We start from the raw sequence: 15,322 nt of genomic DNA, 5'->3' as shown, positions 1-15,322 counted from the left end.
AGCGGCTCCGGAAATTTTTTTTTTTTTTTTTTCAGCTTTGCCCTCGCAGGAAAGGCTGAGCTCAAGGGAAATGTGAGAGCCACCACCGTGACCGCCACCTCCATCGGAAGTAGTCTTCATGTTACCAAAGATGTCCTCACCATGCATTGGGAACAGAGGAAGGGTTTCAATCTCCATGTTCATAGATCCATAACCACCATAGTTCCCATTCTGCCCGTTAAAAGCAATCACACCAGCTGAAGAAGCAGAAGCAGATGCAGAAGATTCGAAGTTAATATACTGATCCTCAGGTTTCCAATTGGTACCATTGTCATCACCAACAAGCCCTGATCTTTGCATGGGCACATGAACATCCGAAGTGGACCTCTTCTTCCGCTTCTCCCGAGCCCTTTGGTTCACGAACCAAAAATAGACGTTCTTGAACTCGATCTGGCCGTACCATTTCAGCTGGAGACAGATCCTCTGAATCTGCTCTAAAGTTGGGGACCTAACTCCCTTATTGTAGAAAAGCTCCTTGAGGATTCTTATCTGATCTGTAGTGGGATTCCACCTGTTCCGCCTACAAAGCATGTTAGCACTACTCCCGGCTGCTTTGTTGCTTCCTCCATCCTCGGTTGGTTGCTGGGTTTGTGGTTCCATTGGTGAAGGGTTGAGAGAATGCGAGAATTGAAGAATGGTGATGACAAGTAATTAAGAAAGATTGCTGTTAGAATTATTGGGAAGGACTGAAGATCTGTGAGAGAATGACTGAAATTGACAGAGAGATGTTCGTAAAAAAGGAAGGGTATTGTTGAGGATCTGAAACTCAAAGGAAGGTTTTTTTTTTTTTTTTTTGGCGTGAACGTTCCCATCCCCATAATGCACCTATTTATAGGAACAGGGCATGCAAATCTCCACCCTTGGCCGATAGTCTCGGAAAAGCATTTCCACCTGCTGGATGGTTAAAGAGTCAAACCGATGTCAGTAAAGCGTGATTAAAGTTGCCTTAAATCTCGGAAAAGAATGGATTATTGGCACGAGGGAACCGAACGGTTTCCGAGGAGGTAACTGTTCTTTTCACGAGATTATTTTTCATGACTGTTGTTTTTCAACGAGTGATTAGTGCCTTAAATCTCGGAAAATAAGGAGTTATTGTCGCTAAGAGTTTTGAGTTGGGAGCCAGCAAGTGGATCCAAAAGATACATATGTCCTCAAAAACCTCGCCACGAGGCTCTTTTTGACGCGGAGCATATTTTAAAAGTTCATATTATTTTCAATATACAACTATGGGGGCCTATATTTGGGGCCTTGCGAGACACAATTATTGGCTTCTCACGGATATTTGGATATCAGGATAAGAAAATATTATTGTATTCATAAAGTGGCTTTGCGGCCAAAAGCAATACATTCATTACAAAGCCAAAAGTGGCTAGAATACAAAACAAGAATCTTCGGATTATCTTCTAAATCTTTTCTCAAGTGGAAGCAGTTATGGAATCCAACGCCGGGTTGAGCTGCGCCATTATCTCCTGGAGGGGCAGAGAGTGAAGGAACCAAATATCAGCTTGAGTCTCTTCACCCCCTCTAGCCTTGGTAACCACCATTAGCTGGACGTGAAGTACAGGAACAGCCATTCTGTAGCTTGAACCCATTCCTTCAAAGAGTCCATCCCTTCTCATCCCTCCAAGATTCTATCAAGAAGAGAAAGGGGGAAAAGGAGGTGAGAACCAAAGCCCCTTCCATCTGGAGGGCACAACACGGGCCAGGTCCAGAAGAAAGGAAACAAAGGAGGAAAGATGAACCTCAGAGTGGCCGTCCTCCCTCTCCCCGTTTCGCTCCGCGTATGGGATTTTCTCAAAAAATGATCTTACATGACCGGAGATCCCACACTTGGAGCCCCCTCGTGTTTCTAAACCAATCTGAAGCCTGACATTTTTGTTGCAGAACTCCAGAAGGACGAAACAAGGGGTTGCCTAAGATTACGCCATGAGGCCTAACCCAGGCTTAAGATTACGCCATAAAGCCTAAAATTTAAAGGCTAAAGGTCATTTAATGAGGGGAAGATTTGTGAAGAAGGAGAAAAAGAAGCAAGGACTGAAAGGCCATTTCTTGAATATTTCAGAAAAATTGTTGTGAGTATTCCCTTCCCGAAATACAACTATTTATAGGGAATTCAGGCAAATCCCCACCCTTGAATGAAGCTCTATTTCAAAACTGATGTCAATAAATCGAGATTAGTGATTAATGCCTTAAATCTCGGAAAAGAAGGGATTAACAGTATGTGAGGAGACCGAACGGTTTTCGATGAGGTAACTGTTCTTTTCACAAGATTATTTTTTCACGACTGTTGTTTTTCAACGAGTGATTAATGCCTTAAATCTCGGAAAAAAAGAGATTAACAGTATGTGAGGAGACCGAACGGTTTTCGAGGGGGCCTACAGAGATTGGCCCGCAAAGCTTAATTTCAAGCAAAGTTCCTCCACGCGGAGATTCGCCGCAATAGCACTAGCTTCGGCCTGAGTGGCCCGTTCTCTGAGATGGGCCAGGTTGCGGCCCATTTCTTCAGAAGCAGCCAGAGGTTCATCGAGTTGGGCTTCTTCTGTAGCAATCGCGTTTTCAACAAAGGCTAAACCGGTATGGAGGTCCTCGATCCGAAGTTTGAAGTCAGACCTTTGGATTTGTAGTTCCCGCAGGCGGTTTGTTCGCTCATTTAAAATACCGCGAGAGATGTCCAGTTCTCGAGAGAGGCTATTCAAAGCCTCTCGAGTGTCGTGAGCCTGGGCGTTCGCGGCCGGTTGACGTTGGCGGGCCTCACCAAGTTCATTCAGCAGATCGTCAATGGCACTAAATTGCTGCAGGGTCAATGCCTTCTCCTGGCAAAGATACCTTAGGGCTTCCAAGACTCGCGAGAGGATGTCAGTCTCCAATACCTGAGGACCCAGATGTTCGTGAAGCACCATCTTAGCCTCATCCACAGCAGAAGGAGGAGTTACCTCTAACACCCTCATCAATCTCTCGAATCTGGTAGGAGGCGGCGGAGGCGCCACAGGATCACGAACCACCAATGCAAAAGGGTGGACAGCTTCCTCAGTTTCTTCATCTTCAATAGGTTGGTCTGTCCCTTCAGCCGCGGGAGAATCTGGAAACTCAACTCGCGGCTCACCATGGGCAAGTGGAGCAGATTCAAGCACAGGGCCCTCGGCTTCGACGGTTGTCTCATTTATTCGCAAGACTTGGGGGGCACCACCACCGTCAGTATCATTTTTCATCTCTTGGGCGACTGTCCGACCGATAGGACCCTCAGCGTTTGTAGCCACCTCCTCGGTACAAACAGAATCCTGGTTAGATTCAGAAATGTCAGAGAGTGGGTTTGGATCAAAAGGGAAATGGAAAGCATTGGCCAACAGTGGCTTACCTCTCGAGTTATCGGGTCAATATCTGGTACGTGGTCACCAAGAGGAAGAGGCCTCACTTCATTCACCTCTTGGACCTTTAGTGCTGCGAGAATCTCTGTCGTCATCAGTTCCTCATAAGCGGCAGAATCCTCAGAGTGGCTTTCCACACTTTCATGCTCCGAGGAGTCGTCATCAGAGATCGTTATTAGAATGGTAGGACCTTGCAGATGCTCTGTAGATGTGGGAGACGGAAGAGGCGCCACGGGGTTAGTTGATGCTTGAACTAGCGAGAGAGTTGGCTTTTCTGCAGTGGCTGAGGGTCCAGCCTCGCTCAGGCGAGAGGGATTAGTGGTCCTTTGACGGACCTGTCAAAAGATACATAGTGAAGATCCTGCCCAGATTCTAAAATTTAAAAAGGATAAGACGGGGTCGGAGTTTACCAATCGCATTCCCAGAGGTTCGTCATCTTCAAAACTCTCTTAGACGAATTGAGCTCGATCGCGTTTGCAAGCAAAGACAGCAGTGGCCTGTACGAGAAAATAGTCATAACTCAAAAAGGGGGGAAGCACCAAATATACAAGTTTGGGATCATTCTTAACTAAATTACCTCAGCGGGATCTTCATCATGCGAAGACTCTCCCTCAGAAGTCTCCTCTGCTATTGCCTTTTGTTTCCCCGCCTGAACAGAGGCTATCCTGCTCCAGGTAGTTTGCTGCAAAACACACTAAGGAATAAGAGCGGGAAAATCAACACAAGGAAAAAGAATGGTGAAGAAAGACAAAAACTTACTGTTGCCCTAGGCTCGTGGATTTGTATCCCTGGACGCGATGAGCGAGAAGGTAGAATAGGTCGCGGGGGTTGTGCTGCAGGGTTGGAGAAGCGCTCAAGAATCTTGCGGTCCTCCGGACCAGGACTACTCATGCCACGAAAGATCAGGACGAAGAGTTCGTCATGTGGCAGGTCCCAATAGTTCACGGACACTTCTTTCCACCAATCAGCATAATCATCGTCGACATCGTTGAGGGGGTACAGCGCTCTGACCCAATGGGGAATCACTATCAAAGTAAACTGACTCTGAAAGGGGGCAGACCCAGGTGGGGATAATCTCCGCCAAGAGGTGTAGTAATTGGCATAATCAACCAGAGGCCAGGGTACCAACTGGGCCAACCCAAATTGGCGAGCAAAATGGTTAGGGGCATAGAGCTCATAACTCACGCGTTCAGTGGCAAGACGAATATCCAAGCAGGAGATGGCGCGACGAAAGGCCAGGAAGGCTCTTTCGCTATGATCCCGTCCACTGGGCAGAAAGCCATCATCAAGGGGAGGAGGGGATCGCCTAGAAAGGACTATTTTTGGGTCCGGCATCTCTCCCAGCAAGTACAAGTAAATAAAACACTCGGAGTAGGGTGGAGCTCGATACCTTACGTTGCGGCAAAGCCAGTTCCCCAAAAGGGAATCAACTGGAGGTTCCTTTGGAATATCACTGCGACGGAAGAGAGGGAAATAAATCTGCAGCCAAAAGGCAATGATCCAGAAGGGGCCACTAATTTCGGTATCAAATGGGCGCATTACGGCTCTATAAAGGGAGCGATATAACGCACCCAATACAGGTTGCCCAAGGCCAACGCAAATACCATTGTAGAGAGCAGTGGCCAGAGAATTCCAAGGTCCAGTAGGTTTATTGGAAGAAGTGCAAAAGATAAATTTGCAAAGCCAGAATTCCAGGAATGCGATACCTCCTGTATGGTCACGCCGGGTGCAGTAATATTCGCGCCAGGATGGGTAGGATCTGCTGTGATACCCTCGACCAGCCATATCCATTCTCAAAGAAAATTGAGTGCCATCAAACTGACCATGCACATAGGGGTCAAAGTCAATGGGCAACCCCGTGATGGTAAGAACATCCAGCAGAGTTATGCTCATCTGCCCAAACCGGAAATCAAATGTATTGCTGGAGGTGTTCCAGAAGCAAAGAGCGGCAGCTAGCGGTGCAGGGCTAGTATTATTGGGAAGACAGAAGCATAGATCGATGGTTTGGGTGATACCCACCGCATCCCATCGGGCCAAATCTCTCGCTCGGATCTCCTGATACCAAATATTTTCCTCGGGAGCGACAGTAGGCCAGTAGCCCACTTTCCTCCTTGGTCCCCAACTGCTAAAATCACCAGGCACCTGCCGAAGAGCCGCTATGGGACGGCGGATGGGAAGCCCATAATAGGCCATAGCATCATCTGGCAAACGATCGCGAGGTGTGGGGCCCAGACTCGCTTGACTCGCAAATCGTCAAACTCATAAAAATACATATCTCGATTCTGTTGGAAATATAATTGATATGGTTGATATCAATTGGTGAGTACCAAATGCAAAAATAGAGATGTATGCATTTAAAGTCAATAATTGATACATGCATTAATATAACATTATAACAAAATAATAAAAAATTTGTTGTAGTCTAGTTGGTAAAGATATTTGACTCTCACCTGAAGTACCAGGGTTCAAGTCCTGGCAGTGAAATGTATTTTGTTATTTTTTTCACAAATGACATAATCATATGAGGTAGATATCATTATGATTGCATAAAATAAAACAAAGTTAATTTAAACGTAGTAAATGTGATTAAACAGATAAAGATAATGAAACGTAATTACGTTTAATTGGTGCCAAAATATAGGCACAAAAAAGACTAAATAAAATAAATAGAGACAAAAAAGCGCCTAAACATAGGCTTAAAATTAATCGGTGCCAAGAACACCGCCGCTGATCATGTCATCAACACGTTTTCCATTGTCCACAAAAAAATCAGAGACGTTGAGCTTGTTATCTTCATTGACAGATTCTCCACATAATTTTAGTTGGGAGGTAATCTGATGCATAGTGGAATTGAAAATCAGTGACAGAGTTGAAGTTCTGAAGGCGCAAATGCGTCCATTCATATCATGCTCTAGGTAGTGTTTGGATCCAAAATGAACATTTTGGCCTGATAAGGCACGTCTTGGAGAAATTGAGCCAATATCAGTGGCTCAAGCTATATATTGTCGACAAGCTCGAAATATATATTTAGAGGCTAAATAAAGCCTACTATGGAAGTATGACAAGTCAACTTTAGCATATTTTCTTACTTCGGCTAGGAAAAACCGAGCTAGACAAGGAAGGAGGGGTGGCAGACTTACCAAATGAAATCGAAATGTGCTGAAACTTTCCAGATCCATTCTAGACAGCCCAAGGATCATTTCTTATGAAGAGTGCAAGAGTTTTTTTTGAGTGGAAGGCCTTCAAACAATCAGCCCAATTTTCTACAGAAGCAAAACTGGAAAACTGGACCTGTAAGAGGTCCAGCAGCATTTTCGGCCCAACCACATGGAATAAAAATCTGAAATTTTACCAGGGTGATCTACACTCATAGTGGAACATTTTTTATGAAGAAGTCGAAAGCTCATTCTGAAGTCTTGTTGGAGAAATAATTGAAGGAAAAGGGGCAGAAACTGACCTAAAACTAGCTCAATATTCACATGTTCATGTTTCCTACCCACATGAAGAAAGCTAGATGCTTTTCTTCTTTTCCTTGGATATATTTTTCAAGACAATCTCTTTAATAGATCATCATCACTTCCATGTTGTTGCACCTTCATGCCTTGCTTTCATTTCATCATTTCTCTATCTTTTCCATATTTTACAAATCACTTTCATATTCCACTTTCATTATTTTTCTTCCACTCATCATTTCACTCTTCTTTTTCTTCCCTATATAAACACCTTCTCCTCTCATTCTAAGACACACATTCACATTCAACAACAACATCTCTAAGATGATCTAAGTTTTCTCTAGAGCAAACCTCTCTAAGAGCAACTCCTCTCCCTCTCCTTCTCTTTCTCTTAGCGGTGATCACTCTCCTAGTCCTAGTCTTCTCAGAAGCCGACTTTCAGTGCCACCAAACCCTCTGTCAACGTGCTTCGGTCCTAGTCTCCTCGGGAGCCGACGGTAGTGTCGCGACCACAACGGTTACAGAACCAGCCAAGCAAGGGTAACGCCCTAGCAACCCAGCCAAGCTAAAGTCACGCTTTAGCAAGTTCTCCTCACTTCCCGGTGGTTCTCGCTCTGCTCGATCTACAACATCGAGTATCGATTTGGTGATTTTCAAGAAGCTCAGCAAAAGTCCTCGCCACGAGGCACAAAGAATCCCACGACGAGGTTGGTGCTCTCCTCGTCCACAATCGCTCAACAGAAGTCAGGTCAAGGGACACCCCCGACGACCGCACCCGAACGGTGCTGGCACGCCCGCGCAAGAAAAGAGACTGTTGACCAGCTGCAGCAAAATTGGAGCCAAACAGGTAGAACAATGGTTTTCTGGGGAGCAAATCGATCAGTCAATTCTTACCGAAGCTCCAACGGGTCTTTCACCATAAGGTATTCATCTTTTAGGCTCTTGTCAAGATGATGACGCAAGAAAATCATAACATTGGCCCGATCTTACACAAATGACTTATTGTCAATTTTGACGGCATCTCCAAGGTTGTTAACTATAAGGTGAATTTCGGCATCAAGAACGCAACTCAAATAGTTCTTGGCAGAAATTTCAAGAGGATCAAAGTCCAATTTTGTCAAATGCGTCATCTTTCTACAAAGAGAAAAGATGAGATATATCAGAATCCATAAGTATCAGAACTGTATGTTCTATGAACAATGATAGAAAATTTGTATATGAAACAGAGTTTCAAAGCGTTCATAAATATGAACAATGGATCCCATAGGGAAAACACGAGAAAAACATTCGTGTGATGTCTGTAGAGCCATAGGTCTAAGACTACTCGGTCAGCGGACTCGAGTCTTGACTATTGGAACAATGGTTCTCAAAGTCGAATATGAAATATAAATCTCAACAATTACATTATATATAAGATACATAAAAATATATGTAAATGATCGCATAAAAAAAATTGATGTTCATATATAATAGGAACAAAAATGATAAACATGAAACACATATATCTATTATGCGATAATATAAGATATCTATATTATGTGTGAAGCAATTCTTTGAGAATGAGAGAAAAACTCGTAGATCATTAGCCTTGGTCATAAGCAACTATCTTGCACCATAAGGCTTGCGAATCATCATGGAGTTTAAGGAGAGAAAAAAATAAGAGCATAAGCGTGCTGATAACGTGTTATAAACTAAAGAATAAGAGAGAGATAGAAGAGATAAACATAATATGGGAGGAGGTAGAAGTGTGTGTTTCATTCTCATTAGACCCCTTTATATAGGAGTAGTGTTTACATCATAAGGACATAACTAATGAGTATTTACAGTGGACAGCCATATATATATAATATTTACAACAGTAAGCAGATTTTGTCAACTCATTCTTATAATGAGTTGCGAATTGGTCCCCCAATCAATTAAACAAAATCATTAATTTCTTACGATCGCCCCCAATATAATTCAAGACTAAATTTGAGAATGAGAATGGGTTCATCCCAATATAGACTGTTCTTTAAAATCAATTGTCATTTATAATTTTGTATGGTAATTAAGACTAAAATCCGGCTGTCTTTAATTTTTGAAATGGTTTCCTTTTTTTACTTCTATAAATTGAGTATGTTTTCTTCTATTGAGTCCCTTCCTTTATGATCTTACCAAATTGTTTCATCATAATTATTTTGGATTGATCAACTCGTACACAACAAAACAGATTACCTATGTTCTCTTATCTATGGTACCACCTTTGCAATTGACCAAGAAGATGAAGAGCTATTGCTTTAATCAGAATTCTTCATGGTTGAATTGATATATATATATATATATATATATATATATATACAGAGCTTCTCCGGTGCGGACGTCCGCACTTTTTGCTTAGGTGCGGATTTCCGGTTTTGACCCACTTTCCGATCACATTTTCACATCTTAGCCGTTCAGTTTTTAGGTCATAATGTATAGATCACCTCTACAAAATTTCAGCCAATTTGGTGATCGTTAAGGCATCCAAAAATGCAATTTACCATTATAAATACGAACGGTTCCAGTTCGACAGATTCGGTCCGTTCGTGTAAATTGCAATTTTGGATGCCTTAACGATCATCAAATTGGCTGAAATTTTGCAGAGATGATCTATACATTAGGATCTAAAAACTGAACGGCTAAGATGTAAAAATGTGATCGGAAAGTGGGTGAAAACTGGAAATCCGCACCTTTTTCTTCGGTGCGGATATCCGCACATGAGCAAACTTCTATATATATATATATATATATATATATATATATATATATATATATATATATATAATAGCAAAAAGGAAAGAAACAAAAGAAAAAAAAATAAGAACAAATTGGTGAAGATATAGATTTATTTATTTTGAGTAAAAGAGTCATCCCATTATGTAATTCAGCAAGCAGTACAAAAAGGGTCCGGGTTCGACAGAAAGAACCGTTCCGTAGAAGCTACTATAAAGTCACTCTTAACTAAAAGAGCAAACAAACTAGTAATCTCCTAGCACACCCACCTTTTAGGATTAAGCCCAAAACAAAGAAAAGCAGAGTCCCAATGAAGATTAAAAATTTAAAATGCCCGAAAGGAGACAATGATGTCTTTATTTTCTTTGCAATCTCTCTCACTCAATGCAAGAAAAAAATAGGCCCATCATCTTTTTGTACAAAAAGAGAAAGGCCCAAAATTAAATTAAAAAGTAAAAACTGAGAGCCCATATGGACCCAATTCATCCCGGTCCATAATTATCTAATGCAATAGCAACGGTATTTCCTCTCTAAGCGTATGTGTAACATGAACATGCATCCAACTCGATAGATGAAGACAGTTAACCCATTTGGTGCGAAGACGCCATGGAACAAGCTTTGGATTTTTAAAATAATGTACTACTAACATTGAATCTGTTTATTGATCAAAAAAAAAAAAACATTGAATCTGTTTTAGTCCACAAGTAAGACCAACCTTTAGCAGCAATAGTGTTTATTGCCTCAACTACTGCATGCACCTCTGCATCTACCGCACTAGGGGACAGGAACCCTAGAAGAAAAAGTCCCCAAAAAAGAAACCAGTTCATCTAAAAACACCCTACCAAAATCTGCCTCACATTAAGCTAGGTATAAATTAGAGCTCAAAGCTTCTTTCCACTCGTAACTGAACTTTTGGCACAAAAAGGTGGACATTTGTTTTTCTCTTGAAGCTTCTATTCTACCGCAGGAGATCGAAGTTGTTAACAAATCTCAGACTTTACTAAATCAACTCTATGAAATTTGTTGAGTTGAAGAAGGAAATACGATAGAAAACATCAAGAATCTCATGCACGCATGTAATACTGGAAATTTCATTTTCCAACTTAGAAAATGCAAAAAGATAGCTCATGGTTTAGTAAAATATACTTTGTACGAAAATGGTAGTCTTTATATAGTCCAGAGGAATGACCGGAATGACTTATGAAGTTCATTCAATCCGATATTAATGATTATAGCCTTTCTTCTCATTATTGCTATGCATTGGAACAAAATAAAAGAAAAACAAAAAGCAAACAATTAAACTTAATACTAAAATTTATTGAATCAAAAACCTTAGAGACAGGGTACTTGTGCAAGCCTTTCGCAAATCCTAACCCGTGAATTGAAAAAAAGACACAAAGCTAAGCCACTCCCGTGAATATATGTCGGTACAAAGCTACAAATCATATCAAATTTGGATCTTGTACTATTGCTAGTCCATCTTTTAACAGTTATAGCCATAATAACACAAAGCTTTGTCACAACCCAATTCATCCAAGCAGAAAACTAGAATAGTAATACTGTGCGTACTAGTTAACACTAGGCCCCAATGACCAAACAGAGTCATGGGATTTGGGAAATGATCGAACTAAACAAAGGAGTTAGGTGCAGGTCTCACGGGCAACACCAAGCCTTGAGTTGGGCACATCAATCAGCACCCTATGATTCTGCTGCTGCATGTTGGCAATCACATTAAGAACCGAGTTCACATTGTCTGGCGCCGCTGCCATGGCCAAACATGTGGTGCTACCTGCCGTGCTCCGGATCACTACGTTCTCGATGGGCAGCGTCATGTTCATGCCCGAGAACATGAAAGTGATCGTGGGCACGACGATTGGGGCAGTGTAGCATGTGTCGAACCCGCCAAGGGACGTCACCGGTAGCTTGCGGCCAACTCTCCTTCGGAACTCGTTGCGGACTGCCTCGTAGGCGGGTGTCACTAGACGAGTGAAAACAGTGCCTGAAATAAAAGAAAATCAAACTCTCTTAACACTAACGTGCACAAATGTTACGAGGACTCGAAACAGTTATAACAACAACAAAAAATGCATTATTTTCTCAAACATTTTACTCAGATTTGTGACCAGAGGTCCCAAAATCTAATTATCCAGAGCTATTACTAATTTGATTTTCTAAAAAATGGAACCAAGAGGCAAGGGTCATAATAATTAAAAGTACGTTGGGGGAATTTTGTATTTAGGATAAAAGCCAAATCCGAAGTCCAAGAGGGTCCTCTGGCTAAATCATGACATGTGGTCTAGTCACATGTCACAGCAACGTACATGTGATTGATGTAGACAATAAGATCAACAAGGATCCAAGAATCATTATATCAAAAACATTCTTTTTAATTAAAAAACAGAGCAATTGATTAGATCAGTAAGTGTTTGATAAAAATTACCAGAATCAATGACTGTCCCTGCGCCAGTGGTGGGATTGAAAGCCAAAGCTGCTGGGGGGATATCGACAATTCTCCTTCCAACCCTAATTGCATTTAAGTTGACATAATAGAGTGATGACCTCCTAGGGTTCTTGAGCAATGGGGTGTACTTGATCCTAATGGGCTGCCCAACAGTTCCAAGCCTCAGTGACCCAGAGTAGTTCAGTGACTTGTAGCCAGGGAGGCAGTATGAGAATGTGGATTGGTAGAGGTTTTGAGTCTGGGACAGAAGCGACAACGGCCCTCGGCCAAGACCCAGCAGACCCTGCGGTGGCACTGAGCTGCCGGTGGTCTTCTGGATGCAACCAAAGGTGTAGGCAGGTACGGCATCGTTGGCTAGGGTGAAGGTTTCTTGTGACAGGTTTGATGCAATGGTGGAACCTCCATAGGTAACATTAAAGCTGCAGGTGCTTCCAAGACAGCTGGGGTTGGGTGCCTGTGAAAATCCACATGCCATGATGGTGAATCATTTTTGACCATTTTGGTGAAAGCACTCTTACACATTATTATGTACCAAAAATAAGGGCACACATTATTGACCCCTTTATCATATAGTTAATCAATAAAAGATTATCTACTTTAAGAGATCTGTTTGTTATTAAAACATCTACATGGATGGATGCAATAAACATTGTTCCAAATCATTTTTCCATTTTGGTAAAGTGCACATAATTATGTATTAAATAAAGAGTGGTCACGTTCTTCACTTATGTGCTAAGAAAGGGGGAATCTGCTTTTCGAAGAGCTCTTTCATTAATCATTAAACCATGTGAGGGACTCAAATTTAGAAACTGGAAAAGCTGAAAATGAAGATCACTGGTAACTACCTGCTTGCACTGAGGTGCTCCACAACCAATGGACTTGAAGGTGGTGGATTTGAGAGAGTTAAAGACATTGGAAGAGCAGCCAACGCAGCCATTGCAAGGAACCCAAGCAGCATCACTGCTGGTGTCCACAGCCATGAGCAAAGTTTGAGGTGGAGTCCCAATCTTGGCCCTCACAATGTACGTGGGGCTCTGAATGATCTGTCGTCCGGACGCAATGGGGACGATAGATTTCTTAACCCCGGCGAGGCTGGCCAAGAACTGGAGCCTGGACTGGTCATTGGCCAGCGTTTGGAGCACGTACTCCTCCCAGGGAGGAGGACGTGCGTACTTTGCGGGTCCGAAGGGGGAGCATGGACTGTAGAAATGGAAGACTTGGAGGTTAGAGCCGTGGTCGTTGGTGGCGCTGCATTTGGGGTCTGGGTTGTTGAGGGCTTGGGCAGCTAAGGAGAAGCAGAGGAAGGAGAGTGAGAAGAGGTAGGAGAGAGCTGCCATGGCTCAAGGTGTCAAGTGTGTGATGATTTAGTGTGTAGGAGTGTGCTTATATATAGTTTGGCACATTGTTTAACCATCTTTTCTACTTTAATTTTTATGGGTAGGATATTTTTGGCAAATCTTTTTACTAAAAGACTCTTTACTTTTACTTTTAAGTTTCTACATTCTTTTTATTCTTTTCGCATTTCTTCAAGACACCTTAGTACTATTAACATCTCACTTCTCGATCGTCCTACCTGTAGTCGACATGTAATCGGTAAGGTTAATGGGTTTCGTCTTCGGCTAACCATGTTAAGTGAACCAATGCACTAGTAAAACTGTCCAGTATAACAGTGTAATAATATAGGTGTGTAAGGAATATACCATAAGAATTGGAACTTAAAAGAACACAAAGGAGAGAAAATAAGGTGTCAAAAATATTTTGGAAACAAAGAACTTACACAAACTTGTTCTTTGTTGAAAGGTAGAGAGAGATATCCCCTTTGAGTTGGGAAATGGGGGATATAGTATTACTATAATTAGTCATATAGTATGTCTAGTGGAAGGGGTACAGTACATGTAGATGATGTAGATCGAATTAGTTAGTGGAGTGTAGTTGTTTGCATTGCTAGAACAGACTGTATCCCATTTTCTTTTGTGGGCTGGGGGGCCTCTTATGACTTGTTTCCCTGCATATCATTCGATCTAGAACAGATAATATCTTGTCTTTATAATTATCTTGTGCTCTACTTGCTTCCAATCTTATGTCTTATAGCTAGGGCTTGTCATTGAACTAACCTAAGGAAGCAGCCCTCATTTAGTCTCTTGGAAGCTTCGCATTGAGTGGGCTAACTGTTTACACTGTATTTCGCAAATATAATTCAGTTCTTCACATATTTTTCGAGAAGGTAATCAAGTAGCGGATGCTTTGGCAAATTATGGTTCAACTTTTACTAGTTTGGTGTGGTGGGATATGCCTCCCTCCTTTATTCATGCTCACTGAGTCACTGTAATAGGGACCATTTAGGTCTGCCGCAATTTCGTTTGCGGTAGCTATATTAGATTTTGGTTTTTGTCCCCCTCCTCTTGTATTATTTCCTTTTCTTTCAATAAATTCTAGGGGTTAAGGGGCTTCCTGCCTCTCTTAGCTCCTAGTTTCAGCCAAAAAAAAAAAACTGAGGAAGCAGCAACTAGCTAGATTAGGAGCTTAGCTTAGTTCAATAATGCTTAAGGAGATGAACAATTGCCTCAAGTTCATCAAGTGTTATACATATATAGGGTTGAGTACAAAAGTTCTCCCTCGATCAATTAACTGTGACTCTGCCTTGTCTTGCACTCTACTCTTCCAGCAAAATCATGCAACACTTAATAACCCATGATGAGTCTCACCTCCTCTTCAAAGGTTAGGAAGCTCAGGTAAAATAAGTGTTCAGGAGAGGATCCTCTCCCCCTCCTCTATCTATTTACACCATTTCATCATCTTGGTAACAATTTCCAATAGAGATACTAACGTAACGTCGCGTTACATGATGTCTTGTGGTCATATCAATTATCAGAATATCTTTTTTCTAGTGTTTCCACACTCCAATAATTATATACTCTGTTGCACAGGAGTTATAATAATTAATGGGAGAATTGTCCTGTAGACTGCTATATATCGTGTGCTCTTAGCCGAAAGGACGAAAAAACCTCAGGTCTGGCTTGGCCAATAGCAGTCGCATTCGGCACACATAAACTCCATATGTTGCTATTATTTCATGAGATATTTTCTATGGTAAAGCAACATTGTCATACTTCAGTATTCTCCACATAACCAATTTTCATCCTCTCTTTCTTCTCAAGCTAAGTTGAGACCTTATTTTCTTTTGCCTGAACGCATGTGGTAAACAAATATTTACATTGAAAGGTTTAATTTCTTAAGAAGCAATCGAGTGCTTG

The 15,322-nt window shown here is 41.8% G+C and overlaps 1 protein-coding gene across 1 annotated transcript; it reads right to left on the bottom strand.

Moving 5' to 3' along the window:
* Nucleotides 1–10,903: 10,903 nt before the first annotated feature.
* On the bottom strand, nt 10,904–13,443 carry LOC133715423 (aspartyl protease AED3). Its single transcript, XM_062141911.1, has 3 exons — nt 12,914–13,443; nt 12,048–12,522; nt 10,904–11,606 (listed from the first exon to the last, which is right to left on the bottom strand). Exons 1-3 carry the CDS (start codon nt 13,403–13,405, stop codon nt 11,248–11,250), a joined length of 1,326 nt encoding a protein of 441 aa, XP_061997895.1. The 5' UTR covers nt 13,406–13,443; the 3' UTR covers nt 10,904–11,247.
* Nucleotides 13,444–15,322: the final 1,879 nt, after the last annotated feature.

Source organism: Rosa rugosa, chromosome 6, assembly GCF_958449725.1.
Source record: "Rosa rugosa chromosome 6, drRosRugo1.1, whole genome shotgun sequence".
NCBI classification, from domain to species: Eukaryota; Viridiplantae; Streptophyta; class Magnoliopsida; order Rosales; family Rosaceae; genus Rosa; species Rosa rugosa.
Note: the sequence above shows the minus strand (reverse complement) of the source record. Positions and strands in the feature narration are given on the sequence as shown.

Coding starts and splice junctions, on each gene's coding strand:
- LOC133715423 (XM_062141911.1), bottom strand. CDS start 13,405: ATGGCAGCTCTCTCCTACCTCTTCTCACTCTCCTTCCTCTGCTTCTCC. Junction 12,523..12,913: donor GAGCACCTCAGTGCAAGCAG/GTAGTTACCAGT, acceptor GGATTTTCACAG/GCACCCAACCCCAGCTGTCT. Junction 11,607..12,047: donor AGGGACAGTCATTGATTCTG/GTAATTTTTATC, acceptor CTTTTATTTCAG/GCACTGTTTTCACTCGTCTA.